The sequence below is a fragment of the Vulpes vulpes genome, chromosome 5 (assembly GCF_048418805.1).
Source record: "Vulpes vulpes isolate BD-2025 chromosome 5, VulVul3, whole genome shotgun sequence".
NCBI lineage: Eukaryota > Metazoa > Chordata > Mammalia > Carnivora > Canidae > Vulpes > Vulpes vulpes.
The window spans coordinates 67056190-67074986 of record NC_132784.1 but is presented as its reverse complement, the minus strand read 5'-3'; the positions used below and the strand labels follow the sequence as shown (position 1 = coordinate 67074986).

The following is an 18797-nucleotide window of genomic DNA, read 5'->3' as shown; positions in this document are numbered from 1 at the left end:
TCCTGCTGGGAAGCCCTTCTTCCAGATCTCCATGCTGATTCCTGAGTGGAGTATGTGCCCGGCACCAGAAGTAGTGGTTCTTCTCTGACCTCCCCACAACATTCTGGTTGGGGTTTGGCCCTTCCGGCCTGGCACCAAGGGAACAGCCAGGCTTCCTCATGACTCATGACTTGCTGACTTCTCCATCTCCTGAAGGCTGGAGACACCCCCTGGGCAGGGAACAGGCCTTATCTCTTGGCCTCCTCCAGTACCACCCCAGTAGGTACAGCGCAGGCCTGGGGCAGTGTTTACTGACTGCCTCTGTGAGGACCCGGCTCTACAGGGCCTGTCTGCTGGCAAGTCTGCTGGAAAGGACAGGGCGGCAACTGGGGAGGCAGGAGGGCTGGGAGCTTCCCACCCCACCCTGGGTGAATGCAGCCTGGAAGCCTCATCCCCAGGGCTCCACACGGACGACAGGGCTGGGAGGGATCCCTTGGTCCCGTCTCCACGGACTGCAGAAGCCTGGGCCAGCCACACACAGAGGTCAGGTGGTAGCAGACACCGCCAAGGACCAGCCCAAAGCCCAGGTACATAATCTGTCAAGCCCAGTGCAAAATGAAAATGCAGGGCCTCTTCCTTAAAAACGATTTAGAATTCCGGGATGGCGACAGTGGCACACAAAGCAAGGTGCAGGGGCCCTTCAGTACTGCATGACTCAGGCACCGGCCTGCACGGCTCTGCCTTGGGGTTCAGCCTATCCCGGGGGAGCCTTATGGAGACACAGTGCTCAGAAGGACGCTTGCACAACCCTGACAGCTGCCCAGGGGAGGGCCAGAGGTCAGGATGCACTCTGGGAGAGCACTCAGTTCAAAAACACACATGGCACAAAAGAATGGCAGTGACGTTTAAAAAAAATTAAGTTTATAAATATTTTCTCCACTGTACAAAGTTTTCCCAGCCCTGCCCACCCCATCACGGTTCACATTTCTCATGTTTTTAAAATCCCAACTCTATTTATTTTTTTAAATCATAAAATATATTTTTTTCTTTGTTCATATTTAAAACTATTTACAAGGGCACAGAGAGGCCAGGGTGGCCCGGCAGGGGTCAGGATGAGTCCGTGCAGGGGGACGGAGGGGGAGGGAAGAGATGGAAGTAGCTCCTCTCAGTGGCGGGCGAAGGGGGGCAGCTGTCCTCTGCAGACAGGTACTGGCTGTGGGGCGTGGGCGGTGGCGGGTAGGGGTCTGAGTCTGAGTTCAAATCCAGATAGTACTTGCTGGCCTTCCAGCGGGTGGCGCTGTAGTCGCTGTCGCACACATCCGTGCTGCAGGGCGTCGTTGGGGGTGCCACGCCTCGGATGATGTAGGGCCTGAAGGAGACAGAGGGATCCAGTGGGGTCTGGGCTCAGAGAACAGCCCTGGGGGCCCCTCGATCATGTGGCCTCCCTGAGCCACACGTCCCCCCCTCTAATGCGGGCAGGCCTGTACCCCCGCTCCAGGGCTGCAAGACCCAGCCCTGGCAGGGACCTCAACCCTGGGTCAAGGGTGCCTTCAGGGCCAACACAGCCTCCAGAGCCTACCTGGTTGGCCTTGGGCAACAAACTTAACTCCTCTGGGTTTCAGTCTCTCCGTGGTCAAATGAGGAGGAGAAAAAGAGCACCCCATTCAGTAGAGGGCTGTGGGGGCACCAAAGTACTCAGCGGTTGAGCATCTGTCTTTGGCTCAGGTCATGATCCCAGGGTCCTGGGATCCAGTCCCACATCGGGCTCCCCATGGGGAGCCTGCTTCTCCCTCTGCCGAGGTCTCTGCCTCTCTCTGCCTCTCGTGAATAAATAAACAAAATCTTAAAAAAAAAAAAAAAAGTGGGGGGAGCTTGTGAAGGTTGGATGAGATTCTGCACGGAAGTGGAAGACACAGTGTAGGACACCAGAAAGCGCTGGACACCTGCTCCCCATGCCATCATCACTATAAATATCAGAGACCGATGGGCCTGAAGAGTCCCCTACCAAATTAAGACAATCCAACCCAGGAGATGCCTCCCAGATGCCCCCTGCGCCCTAAGGTTCTATGTGGGGCAGCCGCTTGGCCTGAGCTGGGGGGGGCAAGGTGTGTTCAAGAGCCCCAGTGGGCTCACAGAGGGTCAGGAGGTGTAGCCAGCACCTCGGAGACAGCCAGGGGCACCTGGTGCTGAGAAAGAGTAGCAGGAGGATGTGCCTCACGGGACCCTAGGGAGGGGGGCAGGAAGGGGCCCTGACACACAGAGGGAGGGAAGAGTTGGCCCCCAAATTGGACATAATGAGTAGAGTAGGGGGTGGACCAGTAACTGAGGAGATCTGGGGACGCACTGGGACGCTGACACACTGGGAGGACCAGTTCAGGTCCTTGACTAGGGCAGCACCCAGTAACACTGGGTGCCTCTCCTCTTCAGGCCCCAGAGTTCCTGAGATGGCCACCAGATGGCGGGAGGCACCATGCTTTAAGGCTCCTCTGCGGGACACCTGGTGGCTCAGCGGTTGAGCATTGCTTTGCTCAGGGCCTGATCCTGGAGTTCAGGAATCAAGTCCCACGTTGGGCTCCCTGCATGGAGCCTGCTTCTCCCTCTGCCTGTGTCTCTGCCTCTCTCTGTATCTCTCATGAATGAATAAATAAAATCTTAAAAAAAAAAAAAAAGGTTCCTCTGCACCAGGCAACTCTAGGAAGGAAGAAGAGGAGGAGTAGGAGAAGAGGAGGGGGAGAAGGGGGAGGAGGAGGAAGAGGAAGGGCCTCTACTCCCAAGATCCGCCTCCACTGGCCCCTTCAGGTAGCTCCCTTGGGGTGAGGGGTCCTGTGCACCTCTGCAGTAGGCCCTGTAGGCTGAAACCACTGGGTTGAAGGTCATCTCAGGCCCTGACCTGGCTTCTGGACACAAGCCAGGACACCCAGATCCCTCTTCTCAACATTCTCAAGTGCCCCCTCCTGACCCAGGGAGGTGGGGAATGTGACCCAAACACAGACAACCTGGGGCACTGAGCAGACCTGTGGGTTTCCCTGTAGTGGGTGGAAGAGGGGATCATCCATTCAAGGGCTCACTGTGGCAGGTGCCACAACTGCACTCAGGTGATTTGGATTTGATCGTCATGGGATGGAGGCAGCGGCGGCATCACTACTGGGGTCCTGTGGCTAGATTCAGACACAAACCTTCGCCCCTGTGCATTAGCCTCCCTGGGCAGTGGGGCCAGCCGTGCCACAGTGGGAATCCCTTGGTGGCACCATTCCAGCCATGCCTGCCTGGATATGTCCCGACTCACAAAACACCCCCCAGAGATACTTCTAGATTCTAGAGCCTGCTCAGAAAATGTGATTTGATCAGTTTCTGTACTCAACAGGCAGGCCAGGTAGGGTCTGAGGGGCCAGGAGAGCCTACCAGAACCCTGGACCTCTCTGCCAGGGTCTCTCACCCAGGATATGGGGACAGGGCCCCTCCTCTACCATAGGCTTGTGTGGAGGCCCAGACGGCCACGGGTGGGGAGGGCCAGAGCAGGGACTTCATACCTGTAGGGTCTCGCAGTGGTGGGAATGTTTGAAGAGTAGAACACATCCACGTTGTACAAGGAGGGGTCTGTGGCGGGGGACGGCGGCGGGTTCAGGATCTGAGGAGAGCCAAGCAAGGGTGATGTGGCCTGATGGAGCAGCGCGCTCCTCGTGGCCCTCTGAGCAGGCGGGTAGATGGGCACAGGCCTACTGGGCTAGGCGGGCTCCACATTGTGGATATAGCTCTGGGTCAGGGGTGGTGACACTTGGAAAGTGGACAGGAATCCACAGCTGTCACGTCACCCCTGGAGGTCATCACAGTGAGAGATGGGGTGCCTATGGCCCAAGTACCTGCCCTGCAGACTGGTGGGGACCCCCAGGCCCAAACCCAGATGCTCAACCCGACTCGGAGGGGTCCCCAGGTGCCTGCACCAGTCCCTTGCACTGGCCCCCACACTGGGCAGCGGGAAATGTCTCCCCAGCCCTGGGGTGTCCTGCGGTGCCAGGGGGCACCTCGCAAGGGTCCTCTGGGATATCTCCAACTCCCCTCTTAGACCACTACACCCCCCTCTCTCCCCACATGGTGCGAAGACCAATTCCTACAAGACATTCCTTATTCCCAACACCAACGGGGCTCCACATTCCGGCTGGAATCCTGACCACGTACAAGGGTCGCCAAGCTGAGAGAGGGACCCCAGCCATGCTGCTGGCCCCCACAGCACCTTTCTCAGGGGAGGTACTGCCCCAAACTGTGCTAATGAATACACAAGCTCACCAGGTAAATGCATCCTCCAGAGCTGGGCGGCCCACAAGTGGCCCCACAGAGGGATAGAGGCCTAGGCCCCGGTGACCCGCCCAGGTCTGCATCTCCGCCCACAGCCGCCACTCACGACACTACCAGGCAGCTGTGTATGAGTCCCGATCCATCACTTCCCACTGTACCATGCCCCCTGGTGACACGCAGATAGTAACTTGTAAGAAGCGCCCTCTGGGAACTGTCAAGGGTTCCATTGCTTATTCTGGGGAGGGTCCTCTTCAGCCCAAATAGCCAGCCAGAGGATTCCTCAGGACTTGACCCCAAAGTTGGGAGGGCACGATACAGAGGGGGTGTCATTCAGAAGGGGAGCAGAAACCACGCAGGGAAGCCCAGCAGGAAGGGCCTCCTATAACTGCCCCCACGCCCTTGGGGTCCTGTTTCCTCTTCTGCCCAAGAATCTAACTGGATCTACTTTCCTTTGACCTCTACCCCCCAGGGGAGCTTTGAGATCCTGAATCCCTTCCTCTGCTGCCAGTCAGGGCCATGGCCCCCAGTGCACTGTTTGGCAGCTCTTCCCAAATTCCATGGGGTGGAAGTTCATGACAGCGCCTCCTTCTGGTTGGGTTACTGTCACATGTGGCAAATGCATTCGCCAGCTGGGAGCCTCACAGGTGCTCAGAAAAACCAGCTTTTGGGACACTTGGGTGGCTCAGTGGTTGAGCATTTGCCTTTGGCTTGGGGCATGATCATAGGGTTCTGGGATCGAGTTCTGCATCAGGCTCCCAGCATGGAGCCTGCTTCTTCCTCTGCCTGTGTCTCAAATAAATAAATAAATAAATAAATAAATAAATAAATAACTTTTTTTTTTTTAAAGCCAGCTTTTACTTACTGTTAGCAAAAAGCAGAGCTTGGGGAGAAGCTATCATTGCCTTCAGATGCTATCGTTTGGGTTTCAAAACATACATATGAAACTACTCTGCACAATACCCTAATGGTGGAGTCGTGCCACTGTGCACCTGTCCGAACCCACAGAATGTACAATACCACCAATGAACCATATAGAAACTGTGGAGTTTGCGTGATTATGATGTGTCCATGTGGGCTTGTCCATGACTATCTTACTCTGGTGCAGAGTGATGACATTGAGCAAGCTGTCCACGTGGGGGGCAGGAAGCATGTGGGAAATCTCTGTACCTTCCTCTTAATTTTGCTGTGAACCTAAAATTGCTCTTAAAAAACGGTCTTAGGGGTGTCTGGGTGGCTCAGTTGGTTAAGCATCTGCCTTGGGTTCAGGTCATAATCTCACAGTCCAGAGATCAAGCCCCGCATCAGGCTCTCTGCTCTGTGGGGAGCCTGCTTCTCCCTCTCTCTCTGCCTGCTGCTCCACCTTCTTGTACTCTCTGTGTCAAATAAATAAACAAAATCTTTTTTAAAAAGTCTTAAAAAAGCACCTATGTAAAACTTGTAAAATCTGAATAGAGCTAAAGAATATCCCACCAATTCCCTACTACTTATGTTGTGCTATTGCCATAGACTGAACATGTCCCCCAAAAGTCCTATGTTGAATCCCAGCCCCCAGTACGATGGTATTAGGAGGCAGGGCCTCAGAGAAGTGATTCAGTCATGAGAACGGAGTCCACACGACCCAGGCCAGTGCCTGGATAACAGAGCTCATGAAGCTCCCTCACCCCATTCTGCCCTGTGAGGAGGATGAAGCCATCTGGGAAGCAAGAACTGGGCCCCCACAAGACACCAAATCTGTCAGTGCCCTGATTGTGGACTTCTCAGCACCCAAAACTGTGGAGAACAGTTGTTGAGGCCACCTAGTCTATGGTACCTTTGTCAGAACAGCACAAGAGGACCAAAACATTACCTTTGGGGGAGTCTGGGTGAAGGGTAGATGAGCTAGATGAGCTCTCTCTGTATTCTTACAACTACATGTGAATTTACAATGATCTCAAGATAAAAAGTAAAAAAAAAAAAAAAAAAAAAAAGACTCTCTTGGCTGGGAAAATAAAGTCCAGACTCTTGTATACTTACTTGTTTATAGACTATCTGGGAGGACACACAAGAAACTTGCCATAGGGGGATCCCTGGGTGGCCCAGCGGTTTAGCACTGGCCTTTGGCCCAGGGCGTGATCCTGGAGTTCCGGGATCAAGTCCCACATCAGGCTCCCCACAAGGAGCCTGCTTCTCCCCCTGCCTGTGTCTCTGCCTCTCTCTCTCTCTCTTTCTCTGTGTCTCTCATGAATAAATAAATAAAATTTAAAAAAAAAGAAAAAGAAAAAAAGAGGGCAGCCCCTGTGGGTCAGCGGTTTAGCACTGCCTTCAGCCCGGGGCGTGATCCTGGAGACCCGGGAGTCCCACGTCATCCCACATCAGGCTCCCTGCACGGAGCCTGCTTTTCCCTCTGCCTGTGTCTCTGCCTCTCTCTCCTCTGTGTCTCTCATGAATAAATAAATAAATAATCTTAAGAAAGAAAGAAGAAAAGAAAAGAAAAGAAAAGAAAAGAAAAGAGAAAAGAAAAGAAAAAAGAAAAGAAAAGAAACTAACTCGCCACAGGATGTGCCTCTGGTAGGTGGGGGTTCTTGCTCAGGATGAGGAGGTGACGGTCTTTTTGCTGTATATTCTATTGTACCTTTTGAATTTTGTACCATGAGCATATATTACTGATGTGAAATAATGCAGTTAATTTGAAAACAGCTAGCTTCACACAGGGCTTTTTATTGGGGGGGGGGGAGATGAAAATGTTCTAAAACGGTGGTGAAGGTTGTACAAATCCATAAATATACTAACCACCACCAATTTCTCCCCTTTACGCGGGTGAATTGTATGGTATGTAAGTTTATCTCAACAAAGCTTTTTTTTTTTTTTAAAATAGCTGTCTGGTAAGAGTTATCCTCTGGCTGCTAAGAAGACCCCCCCAGCTCCCAGCAGAGCCAGGGGACAGAGAAGCCAGGGGACCGAGCCTCCTGGTGTCTGCATGGGGCGGTCCCAGGGGCTGTCCTGGAGTGGGCTCGGCCTTTCATGATTGCTGGTATTTCTAGCTGGTCATATAGCACATGTGAGAGTCAGGGGATGACAGCAGCAGAGAGGACCAGAGGGATGGTGGGGAGTAGTGTAAACTCTAGGCTTGCGGCTCCTCACTTTGGCTGCCCCTAGACACAGCCCAGACGTATAGCCTCCAGGAGGCGTGGTTCTCAGCAGCCATAGCCGAGACAGAGATTCTTGCTGCTCCCTTCCTCCGGGGGCTGCCAGTGTCAGATGTGGTAAGGAGGGGAGACCGGATAAAATTTAAAAAAGGGGGGGGGCGCCTGGGTGGCTCAGTGGTTTGGTGCCTGCCTTTGGCCCGGGGTGTGATCCTGGAGTCCCAGGATTGGGTCCCACGTCGGGCTCCCTGCATGGAGCCTGCTTCTGTCTCTGCCTCTCTCTGTCTCTCATGAATAAATAAATAAAATTAAATTAAAAAAAAAAAAAGGAGGGGAGAGTGGGACATGGAAGACACCAGGAAGGCAGAAACACCAGTTCTGGCAGGGGCAGCTTCCTGGAGACCCCAGAGAAAGCACAGGAGGCCACATTCACCTTAGAAGGGCAAATGTGGCAGGAAGTCAGGTCTTTAAGGATTAAAAAGTATAGAACTAAAAAAAAAAAAAAAAAAAAAAAAAAAAAAGTATAGAACTACCTAAAGTCAGACCCTGATGTTTGTCTACATAGATTGACTCTCGTGAATCAAGTTCCCTAGGGCTGTACTCTTGTAAATGTCCCTCCCAGCCAGCCTCAGGAGAGGTCCCCTGGCAGGATCCTGGGGATGGGGGCGGGGACACTGGGGGATTTAGTGTTTCACCCTCTGTATGGTCATTTCTCTATAGCATGTGGCCAGGCCAGGTCCTCACCCTACGTGGGCTCCTTGGAGTATTTCAGCCACAAAAGTCACCCGTGAGTGTCAATCCTTTGGAAAACAATCCAGGTACTTCCTGGGACCCAGTAGGGCCCTGGGAGGGAAAATAGGATGCTTGTGGCAGAGACCCTAAGGAGAGGTCACATAAGCAGACTTGGAGCACTTGGTCCAGACTGGCCCTACAAGAAGTAGTCACAGGGGCGGCCCTGTGAGGAACACAGGTGCTCACTGGGACACTGACATGCCAACGGCAACCCCAGGAGGTGGGACTGTAGGGGAGACTCCATCCGTGATATTTTTATGAGGTTTCCAGATTAGCTGCAATGAATAAGTGGTATACACCCCCTTTTTTTTCACCCCTTCTAAACAGAAAAAAAAATGCCATAGGAGAAAGATGACAAAACACACACAAGGAAGAAAGTGAACACTCCCACCATTCTCTGTGCTGGTAGGACAGCTAATAATTCTAGGCACCCTGAGGTCACTGGAAGTGGCCCTTGGCCAGCCACTGATGGTGGAGGAGCCCCAGATGGCCAAGCCTGCTCCCGCCCCCACTTACCGGCGGGTACAGTGTAGCCTTGGTGCTAGACGAGCTGCTGGACGAGGCCCCAGTGACATGGTTCCGGTCATAGAGGGGCACTCCGCCCCGGCCCCCCATCAGGCTCACAGAGCTCATCATGGACTTGCCACATGAGATGCCTGCCCGGGGGAGAGGGACAAGGCAGGTCAGGGGCCAGGGCGCTCACAGACAGACACAGCATGCGCTGTGGTTCCTGCTGCCCATAGGACCCAGGCTCAGGGGCACGAGTCCTGTCCTGTCCTTGCCCCCATAGGCCCCTCTGCCCCCTCGCCCCACACCGTGCCCACCTCTGCCCAGGATCCCCGCACACATCAATCAGCTCCTCACCTGGGAAGGGACCATGCTGGGAGCTGCCAGGGGCTATGAAATTGAGGGGAACATGGGGGGTCCCACTGACATACTCATGTGGGAAGGGCCCGTTGGCCCCCGTGTAGCGCTGACACACCACACGCTGGCAAACAAAGTAGACCCCGCCCATGACGAAGAGGGAGAGGATGATGCCGATGACCGGCCCGATGGCACTGCTGTGGGCCGGGGTGTCATCGGAGGGTGGCTTGGTGATCTCTGCCAGAAAACAGACAAGACGAGACAATGGACATTAGGCGCCAAGGAACAGGCTCACCCCTGGGGGTGGATACTGTGTGCCCTGAAGGGGCTGGTGCAGGCACAGCACCCATTGGGAAGAGGGAGATGCTGGGGTGCTGGGGCACCACATGACCTCAGTACCACTGACACCTGCCCACCTGGCCTGCCTGGAGCACCTCTTCCCTCCTCCTCTCCAACCACCCTCCCTTACCCCCTCCCGGCTGGCTAAGCTTTACATACTTTCCAACAACCCATCAACAACAACTCCTCTACAGTAGCCTCAGATTCATCCCTGTGTCTGGGGGCTCTCTGGGTGGCTGAGAGTGTGCGCCCTGGAGGCTCTGTGAGTCACGCCCCTAAGACAGCAGGGCCAGGAGGCCCCTGGAGCCGGTTACCTGGAGCTGACCACAGGGCCACAGGTGTGGGGCAGGTAGGCAAGGCCTAGGGTCCATGAGCCTGTCTAGCTGGGGACTACCCATATGCAGGGGCTGCACTGGGCTGATGGAGGCACCCATGGGTGGAGGCCTTTACCACAACAGGGCTCACGGCGCCCCCCATGCCTGCCTGAGACAGTGGCCCACCATGAGAGTAGCGTGAGGGGCAGAGGGCTTGGGGTTCTGTCAACCTGCGAAGCCAGAGCCCGCTCAGGACTACAAGGTACCTGGAGGTTTTTCTGAGTGCCCTGACAGTGTGCCGGCCAGGAGGGGACAGTCCTCAACTGGCTCCACTGTCAAAGCCTGGGGCATAGGGCAGGAGCACGGAGGCTCTCAAGTCAACTTTGACAAAAGGACATTCACTTTCCCATCAGGCTGGCCCAATGGTTCCAAGGGTAAGCCACTGTGACCCTCCTGCCAGCCTAAACCCAAAGGGAAGGAGGAAAAGTGTTGGCTCGGGTGACAGGACCAGACTGTGGATAAATGTCACCCCCAACACTGGAGCCACCACCATGCCAGAGGCTGAAGAGAGACACTGTCAAAATGACGCATGCCCAGCAACGGGGTTGGGCTTTAGACCCCTGGTGGCACCCATCTCTGCCCGCTGGCCCCAGGGACCCAATTTCTTGAGATAGTAACTGAGGTGCCTCACCTGGCTTCACTTGAAGGTACAAAAGTGTTCGGGGACCCCTCCTCCTTCCCTGCCCATAAGACCTCTCTCCTGTAGTCAGCTCTCAGGCTAGGTACCTTTATGGTAAATAGAGAGCCCATGTCGCCAAGCATGTGTACACATTCCCACTTCCCGTCTGGGACTCCAGCTCTCTTCCTGTCAGAATCAAAGACAGGCTTTCAAGAGCCACCACCGCCAGGAAGCTTTCCCTGACTGCCCTGGCCTTACATCCTGTGGCTCCTGTATCCCTGACTGTATAGGCTGTATCACTCAAGAGGTATGGAGCATATATGTGCATTTGCATACTGCAATTCCTCTGCCAGAGAACAGTCTGCCAGGGAAGGGGCCACCCTAAGTCCCATCAGTAACCTTGCTGCCTGACAGATGCTGCTGAGTGAGGTCCTAGTGGGCACAAGCATTCCCTCTCAGGCAGTCAGCCTCTTCCACAGGGGGCCTGTCTCTCCATGGCTCACAATCCTCTCTCCCCATCCTAGTTCAGCCTCACAACTGCCTCCACTTCCTCCTTCCTCCCTTGCCCACCTCCTCCACAGGCTGAGTACTCCCAACCTTCTAGCCTCTTCGTTTGGCCCCCAGCATACCTTCCCCTTGAGACCCCACCCTTGTGGGGAGGAACCCAGCCCAGGGTGAACCCTCTACAGGAAGCTGGCTCACCACACATGAGCTCATCTGAGCCGTCGATGCAGTCGGGAAAGGAGTCGCACTGCTGCTTGATGAGGACACACTGGCCACTGGCACATCGGAATTGGTTGGGCAGGCAGACGGCTGCAAGGAGGAGTCTTGCATTCAGAGAGGCTACAGGGTATGATGCAGCCAGGTGTGCTAAGTGCATAGCCACCAACCATTGCTCCCTGCCCCGCCACTGAGACCCAACTGAAAGGTCTGGGTTCCAAAGCAGAATGGACAAATGGGACCCTTTCTAGGATGGGGTCAGGGAGTGGTCACAGCAAATCCAGTCTCCACCCTCCCCTCAATGACCCCTGTTCCAATGTCTATGTATAGCTGGGGTAGGACTGGCAGGAAAGAGACCTCAACGACTCCCAGGAAGTATTTATCAGCTCTTACCATGACTGGCCCATGCAGAGCCAGGACTAACACAGCCCCTGCCCCAAGGCTCTCCTGAGTTATGGGGAGCTAAGAGCCAATTGTAGGAATGATCCAGAATGGGTGAGGCAGGAGACAGGTGATACATCTCAACACAGCTCCGTGGGTGGAGAATCAGGAAGGTGGAGCAGAGCTCAACCAGGAAGGCAAAGGCAGTTCAGAGCCTTTTGGACTAGGAGGAAGAGGCTGGGTATGGCTTGCTGTCCCTGTCTCACTCCATGTTCCAGAAGGCTGACCTGGAAGGAGCTACAGCTCTAGGCACTGAAAGACACTGCCTGGGGGGGGGGGGGGAGGTGCTCAGCCATCACCCACCCCCAGGGCTTGCTACTTCAGCTCCCCACCTGCCCTGGCCTGTCCGGAGTGCCCCTTCCTGGGAACTAGAGATGAGGGAAACCTGTCCTTTCAGTGGGTGGGACAATTTGTTGGCAACAGAACAGGGGAGGAAGCTTCTAAAAGATGGTAAAGCCCAGAGCCTGAAACAGTGCCTGCGGTCAGCACTGCACTTTGCACCGGGATAAACATTTACAGGGGAAGAGGCAGGGAAATGGTGCCTCATCAAGGCTCCTGTCCTGCTCTGAGATTGTCGCCAAAACACGCTAGGGCAAGAGTGGGTGGCAAGGCTCAGCAAACTCTTTTGTAAAGGGCCAGGTAATAGGTATTTAGGCTTCAAGGGCCACAGGTCTCTATTGTAATGACTTAACTTCACTGTTTTAATGCAAAACCAGCCACGGACAATACGTAAACAAATGAGCCTGGATATGTTCCAATAAAACTTTAGGAAAACGGGTGGAGGTCTGGATCTGGCACTCAGGCTGTAAGCAGTCTGCCAATCTCTGGTCTCCCACCTCCATCAAATCCTCAAAGGGTCCATAGGCAGGAAAGACTTCACAATTGCAGCTTTACAGAAACAGCTGAAGAAGTGACTCCCCCCACCCCCAGGCCCTCATCCTCCACAAAATGGCTACACATCATGAATGGGGACAGTGGACAGTGACCAATGAGCACGTGAGTTATCTAAGAACAGCATCTGGCAGCTGTTGGGGAGGCAGTTAGAGCAACCCACTAATAGCTCAGTCATCGGGCCATGGCCCTGACGATAGATACGTGGCAGGAAACAACCGAGCAAGTTGTTTATAAAAAGAAAATTCAGAAGATGCACACAGATGAGGTTTCACTGTTAAGGTCTAAAGGAAGATCCTGCTGGTCAGAGTGGACTGGGGATGACTAAGCAAATCTTTTTGTCACTTTCGGCTCAGTGGGATGCTAGAAACCACCCAGGAGTAAGCATTATCCTACAGACTGCTCTGTGGAGGACAGCACTACCTTTTGGGATGGAGATTAATAGAGTGTGCACCATGGAAATCCTGCTGACTACTGGATTTGCCTTGGGTTTTTGTGAAACTCTAGCTCCAATGAGGGAAGGCAAGATAGACTCTTAACAGTCTGCCTTCAAGTCAAATTGCCCGGCAGGACAGGACAGAGTGGATGGCAAGGTTTTCCTCAGTGGACCTAAAAGGATCCTTGAGATCTGACAATTTTGCTCCTGGCAAAGGTTCTACACCAAACCTACTCTTGTGTGGCTGGACTGAGCCCAAGCTCCAGGAGGACAGGGCAAGTGGCTTGCTGGGGCCGTTATCTCAGGGAGGGCGGCAACCAGGAAGGGGCCGGTCCAAGGTCAGGTAGAAGTGGGGGCGGGGCCAGGGCAGGCAGGGGTGGGACCAGGCAGAGGTAAGAGAAGGGTCGAGAGCGGGCTGGGGTAGGGGTAGGGTCAGGGTGGGGGCGGGTGGGGGCAGGAGGAGCAAAGAGCGGAGGTAGGGCCAGAGAAGGGCGGGGCTGGAGCAGGGTCTGGAGGAGCGGAGGCGGCTCAGGGAGTGGGGGCGGGGCCAGGGAGGGCTGGGGCCAGGGATAGGTCATGCAGAGCTGGGGGCGGAGCCACGGACGGGCGGGGCTGGAGCAGGGTCTGTTGGCGCGGAGGCGGCTCAGGGAGTGGGGGCGGGGCCAGAGAGGGGGCCAGGGGTAGGGTCAGGCAGAGCTGGGGGCGGGGCCGGAGCAGGGTGCGGCGGAGAGGAGGTGGGGCGAAGGCAAGTGGGCGGGGCCATGGAGGCGGGGCCGGGTCAGGCGGGGTGGAGGCGGGGTGGAGGCGGGGCCGGCCTCACCGTCGCAGTCGACCTCGTCCGAGCGGTCCTGGCAATCCGCTTCTCCGTCGCAGCGCAGACGCAAGTCCACGCACTGGCCCCGCGCGCAGGGGAACTGGGCGGCCGAGCACACGGGGCAGCCCTCCTCGTCGCTCTGGTCGTCACACTCGGGGAAGCCGTCGCAGCGCCAGGCCCCGGGGATGCAGTCGATCTCCCCGGTAGCACACGCAAACTGGTCAGGGGAGCAGGTGGGAGGCTCTGCGGAAACAACACAAACACCATCACGCACCACCCTGCTGGGCTTCCAAGCAGGAGACGGCTCAGCTCGATCACGGTGCTATATCCACGCGGTCTCCACTGCAGCGTGACCTGCCGCTGTCCCGCCTCCAGCCCCAGAGTAAGATGAAGGCGGGGATCATAAATGTTTGCTGAAAGGAGACGTGAATCTTTGTTGCTTTTTTACTGTGGAGGAGAAAGGATGCTGATTTGAACGTGAGCTTTAAGCTGCAAATACTACACCAAGTTGAGCAGGAAATGCTCTGGGCTGGAAACTCGACCCTGACCTTTGAGAAGCCAAGGCAGACCCCGGTAGGTCTCCAGTCTCCTCACATGCACACCTGGAGGCACTGGACCAGGTTTCTGGGGATGCCCACTGGAGCCTCACCTTTGCCTCCCTGGGGTCCCAGGTCTGTGTGCATACCTGGCTGGCCACACCTGAGCATCCACTGCATGCACACGCACATACCCCTTAGAAGATGGAGGGTCAGAAAGCAGGTGCTTAGGACCTGCACCCATTAAAGGTCTCAGGCAGCTGGAGCAGTGGGGCTGGGACTCTGTGAGTGGCCAGCATGCCCACAGATACAGCAGGGGGGCTAGTGGAGGATTTACCAGGCATCTTGTTGAGAGGAAGGCTAAGGAGAGGCGGGAGAGCGAGGATACCATGGTGGGAGAGTGCAAGAGGGAGTAGGAAGGCTCCTGGTGGAAGGCGTCACCTGAAGGTGGGGAACTGGGTGAACAGGAGACAGGGGACCAGGGGCCACCTCCTTCCTGGTGACCATGGCAAGTCGCTCTACTCCTCATGTCTGACTACCTCAGTGCAGGCCAAGTGCAGGCCAGGACACAGCTGGAGAGCAGGGTAGAACCATGTGGGAGCTAGACAGCTCTGGGGTTGAACATAGGCTCCCCTTGGCAACTTTGCTCAACCAGACAAACGCCCCAACCTCTCAGGGCCTCTGTTCCCTCATTCCTAAAACAGAAGTAGCAATGCTACATCCCATGCTCCTCACAGGACAGCAAAGTAAGTGTGGAGGTGTGTGACTGCACATGGCTCAGAAGAGCTCAAATGGCTTTGGGGCTGATGCGCCCTGAGAATGCTGAATGAAGCATGTGGTTGTACCTCCACCATCTGGTTCCTGCCACTTCACGAGGCACAAGGGCCCATTGTCACCCCCGAGAACCCCTCAGAGCTCTCGTCCTCTTATGCTCTCCCCAGAGAAGTAGCCAGGCAGCCCCAGTCTGAAGGGCTAAGGGCAGGTTGGGGAAGGGGCAGGGGGCACATCGTTCCTGTCATTCATGTCATTCACACAGAGACCCAGGGTTGCAGTCCAAGGGACGGCTGAGTGCTCTGTGTGGTCCCCTCTTTGCCAAGGCAGCCTGGACATCTGTGGGAGTTGCCAAGCCACTCAGGCCACAAAACCACATGAGCCCTGGGGTTGGAATTTGGAGAAAAGCCATAAAGAGCTCAGGAGGGTCAAGGTAGCGGGGGACAGCCACAAAATGTCCTCTCTGCTCTGCGCACCACTCTTGGGGGTTCAGAGTGTAAGGCAGGGCAAGAGAAAGCTCCAGAAGGACAGACCCTATGGTCCTACTCCCCAGGCTCCTGGGCAGTGGATATTATCTCCAGGGGCAGGGTGAGCTGAGAACAGGCATCAGTGTACTGACGGGCATATGCTGAGCACCTGCTGTGGGTAGGACACAGTGTGCAGGCCGGGCTGTAGGGGTGAAGATAAGCAGAAACAGGACAGGATAAAAACCAGCACCCAGGAACTCAAAAGAGAGGAAATGAGAGGATTCAATGTTACCTGGCGGACACTGGGGGCAGCAGAGAGGAACCCTGGGATTTGGGCTTCATCACAGTGATGATAATAATTGTCTCTTTTTATTATGACTGCCCAGTGTCCCACAACCAATAGCAGCTAGCATTTCTGTGTGCCACATGCCAGGGACCCCGCAAAAATGCATGTTACTTATTACCACAATGACTCCAAGGTTACCAGGCACTCTCAAACTCTCTGTTCCACAGAAGAGAAAGTGGAGGCTCAGAGAAGCCAAGTGACTAGCCCAGGATTGCTCAGCTGGGAAGTGGTAGAGCTAGGATCTGAACCAGATATGTCTGACCCCAAAGCTTACATTTTGACCACTCCCCACCCAGCTTTAGGGAAGAAGAGGATCAAGGGTGGAAGGAGGGAGAACGGACAAAATTACAAAGAGAAACAGGCCCACTATTGGAGTTGGAGACTTCAACACCCTCATAACTGAGAGCTCACAGGCCGTCAGGAGGGATATAGACAGCCTTGAACAACACCATCCATCAACTGGATCTAACTGATGTCTACAGTACACTTCTCCCAAAGGGAGCAGACAACACAACCTTTTCAACATGGAGCACTTGCCAAGAAAGACCACATGCTGTGTTGTAATACACAAATGAACAAAGCTAAAAGGATAAAAATCATACAAAGTATTTCTCTGACCACAGCGGAATTCAACTTGAAAGCAGGAGCTCCTGGGTGGCACAGTTGGTTGAGCATCCAACTCTTGATTTTGGCTTAGGTCATGATCTCAGGGTCCTGGGATTGAGGCCCACGTCAGACTCTGTGCTCAACAGGTAGTCTCCTAGAGATGCTCTCTTCCTCTGCTCCTCCCCCTGCTTGCATTCTCTCTGTCTCTCTCTCAAATACAAATAAATCTTTAAACTAGAAATCAGTAACAGAGAGCTGGCTGGGAAATCCCCAACTATTTCGATATTAAAATAACATACTTCCAAATAGCTCAGAAGCCAAAGAAATTGTCTTAGGAGAAATTTTAAAATGTTTGAACTAACAGAAGAAAATAGAACTTATCAAAATTTGTAGGATGCAGCAAAAACAGTATCTCAAGGGAAATTCATAGCCCTGAATGCATACACTGGAAAAGGAGGGAAGACAAAGAGACAATTGGCCCTGGAGACTGGATGCCACAGTGACTGTGATTTTAAAAGGATGCTGGGGAGGGACCTGACAGGCAAGAATCCAGTCCCTGTCCATGTCCCAAAAGAAAGTGTTGAGATCACACCTACCACCACAGGTCAGCAGATTCTGCAAGAGCACGAGATGGACTGGGCATGAGCACCGTGGTGTCCCATCTCCCTTGGCAATGCAGATGTGGGAGCAGCCACCGTTGTCCCGGGCACACGGGTGGGCCGCTGTAGAGACAAAAAGAGGGAGGGGGTCAGGCTCTGCCTCTCACCTCAGGACTGCAGCCCAGAGGGTGCTAGAAATAAAGGCCAGGTGAGAACTCACAAGAATGTGTGCTCCTGTGGCCAGGCCCCTACACATCATCCCACTTAATTTCCAGGGAAGCCTACAGAGTCTACTTTCTCAACAATGTGCATTCTACAGAAGGAAAATGGAGGCTAAAAGCACTCTCATCACAGCCAGCCTGTCTACACCAGCTCCCACTGGCACCCACAACCACTACTCTGCACTGTCTCTCATGGTGTGCGGCTTCCACACATTCACGTCCTAATGCCTGGAATCTGTGAATGTGACTTTATTTGGAAAAAAGGGTCTTCACAGATGTAATCAAATTAAGGATCTGGAGATGAGATCATCCTGGATTTTCTGGGTGGGCCCTAAATCCAATGACAGGTCTCCTTGTAAGAGACCACAGGACAGGTGAAGACATGGAGAAGTCTGTGTGATGACAGAGGGAGAGACTGGAGCCCTGTTGACCCAGGGAGCACCTGCCATCACCACAAACTGGAAGGGGCAAAGAGTGTTCCCACCCACAGCCTCCAGGAGGGGTGCAGTGCTGCTGCCACCTTGTTCTTGGACTTCTGGGCTCCAGACTGTAGGAGAATACACTTCAGTTGTGTTAAGTCACCCAGTTTGTGGTGATTTGTTACAGCAGCCACAGGAAGCTAACGTACATGGGGATAAATACCAGGTCAGCGAATCCCCAAGGAATGTGGTGTTTTTGATTCAATTAGCTGGATTAACTAACACCCGAACAACAGGATGAAGCCTGGGAAGGCGCCTGCCCTCCCTCAGGTGAGGGGAAATGAGAGAAAGCGTGAGCCCAAGCCCCAACCCCACAGAAAAATCGGTGGCCTGCCTCAACCTCCAGGACTAAGTATATAAAGTGATAAAAGTCATGGTTCAGAGCAGGGGTCAGCCAACTTTTCCTATAAACAAGAAAGTAAGTAGTTTTGGCTTGACAGGCCAGACCATCCATCACAGGTCTGCCAGCTGTCACATGAAGGCGGCTGTGCATGACACATAAACCAATGGGCATGGCTGGGTGCCAATAAAACTTTATTTACAGAATCAGGAGATGTCTTGATGGGGACCAGAGGCCGTGGAGCACCACCCCTGGTTTAGAGTTTACTGTAGAATTTCCTGAGTAAGCAGGTTGGGTGCTCCATGTCCCAAATCAACACAGGGGAGCACACTCAAGGATCTCCCAGCCTCCTCAAAAACGTCATGTCCATGACACTGCACATGTCCTAGACACTGCACAACTGCATGCACACGGGCACCCCAGTGTCCAACCTCATCCCTTTTTGTTAAACATTTCCTGGCTCTCCCACCCCCTCAGGTCTAAGGAGCTGCTGGTTATATGCCTAGCTTTGCACCAACACCAGCAGGTCTGGACATTTGTGGCCTTGAAGTTCACCATTTGGACCACATGCCAGCCATTCTGAAGGCTGTGACACCCAAAAATCTGTGGCTTCACTGAGAATGGTGTGAGGGGCCAACGGGAACTCAGGCACTCTGACCCATCTATCGGGCGTCTGAGCAATATGGAAGTCACTTACCCAGTGACTTCACTTATCCAGGACCCGACCAAGAACCCACAGGACAGGAAC

At 54.3% G+C, this 18797-nt stretch overlaps 1 protein-coding gene and 1 long non-coding RNA gene across 6 annotated transcripts in view; one reads left to right on the top strand and one right to left on the bottom strand.

Annotated features, from left to right (window-relative positions):
* Positions 1 to 878: 878 nt before the first annotated feature.
* The window catches only part of LRP5 (LDL receptor related protein 5), a 108778-nt gene continuing 90859 nt past the window's right edge, over positions 879 to 18797 (bottom strand). For 4 of the 5 annotated variants that reach the window (XM_072758565.1, XM_072758567.1, XM_072758566.1 and 1 more), the window contains 7 exons: positions 17007 to 17132; positions 13691 to 13927; positions 11085 to 11195; positions 9051 to 9287; positions 8703 to 8842; positions 3510 to 3607; positions 879 to 1348 (listed from right to left, as the gene is read on the bottom strand). In XM_072758565.1, coding sequence (XP_072614666.1) covers positions 1087 to 1348; positions 3510 to 3607; positions 8703 to 8842; positions 9051 to 9287; positions 11085 to 11195; positions 13691 to 13927; positions 17007 to 17132 — 1211 coding nt within the window. In that variant the 3' untranslated portion in view covers positions 879 to 1086. Of the gene's footprint in view, positions 1349 to 3509; positions 3608 to 8702; positions 8843 to 9050; positions 9288 to 11084; positions 11226 to 13690; positions 13928 to 17006; positions 17133 to 18797 lie in introns of all 5 variants that reach the window. The other variant, XM_072758564.1, reaches the window with a different exon arrangement.
* LOC140599032 (uncharacterized) lies at positions 13779 to 18258 on the top strand. The gene is made up of 2 exons (XR_012001646.1): positions 13779 to 14257; positions 16101 to 18258. It is a non-coding gene; the product is annotated as an uncharacterized lncRNA (long non-coding RNA).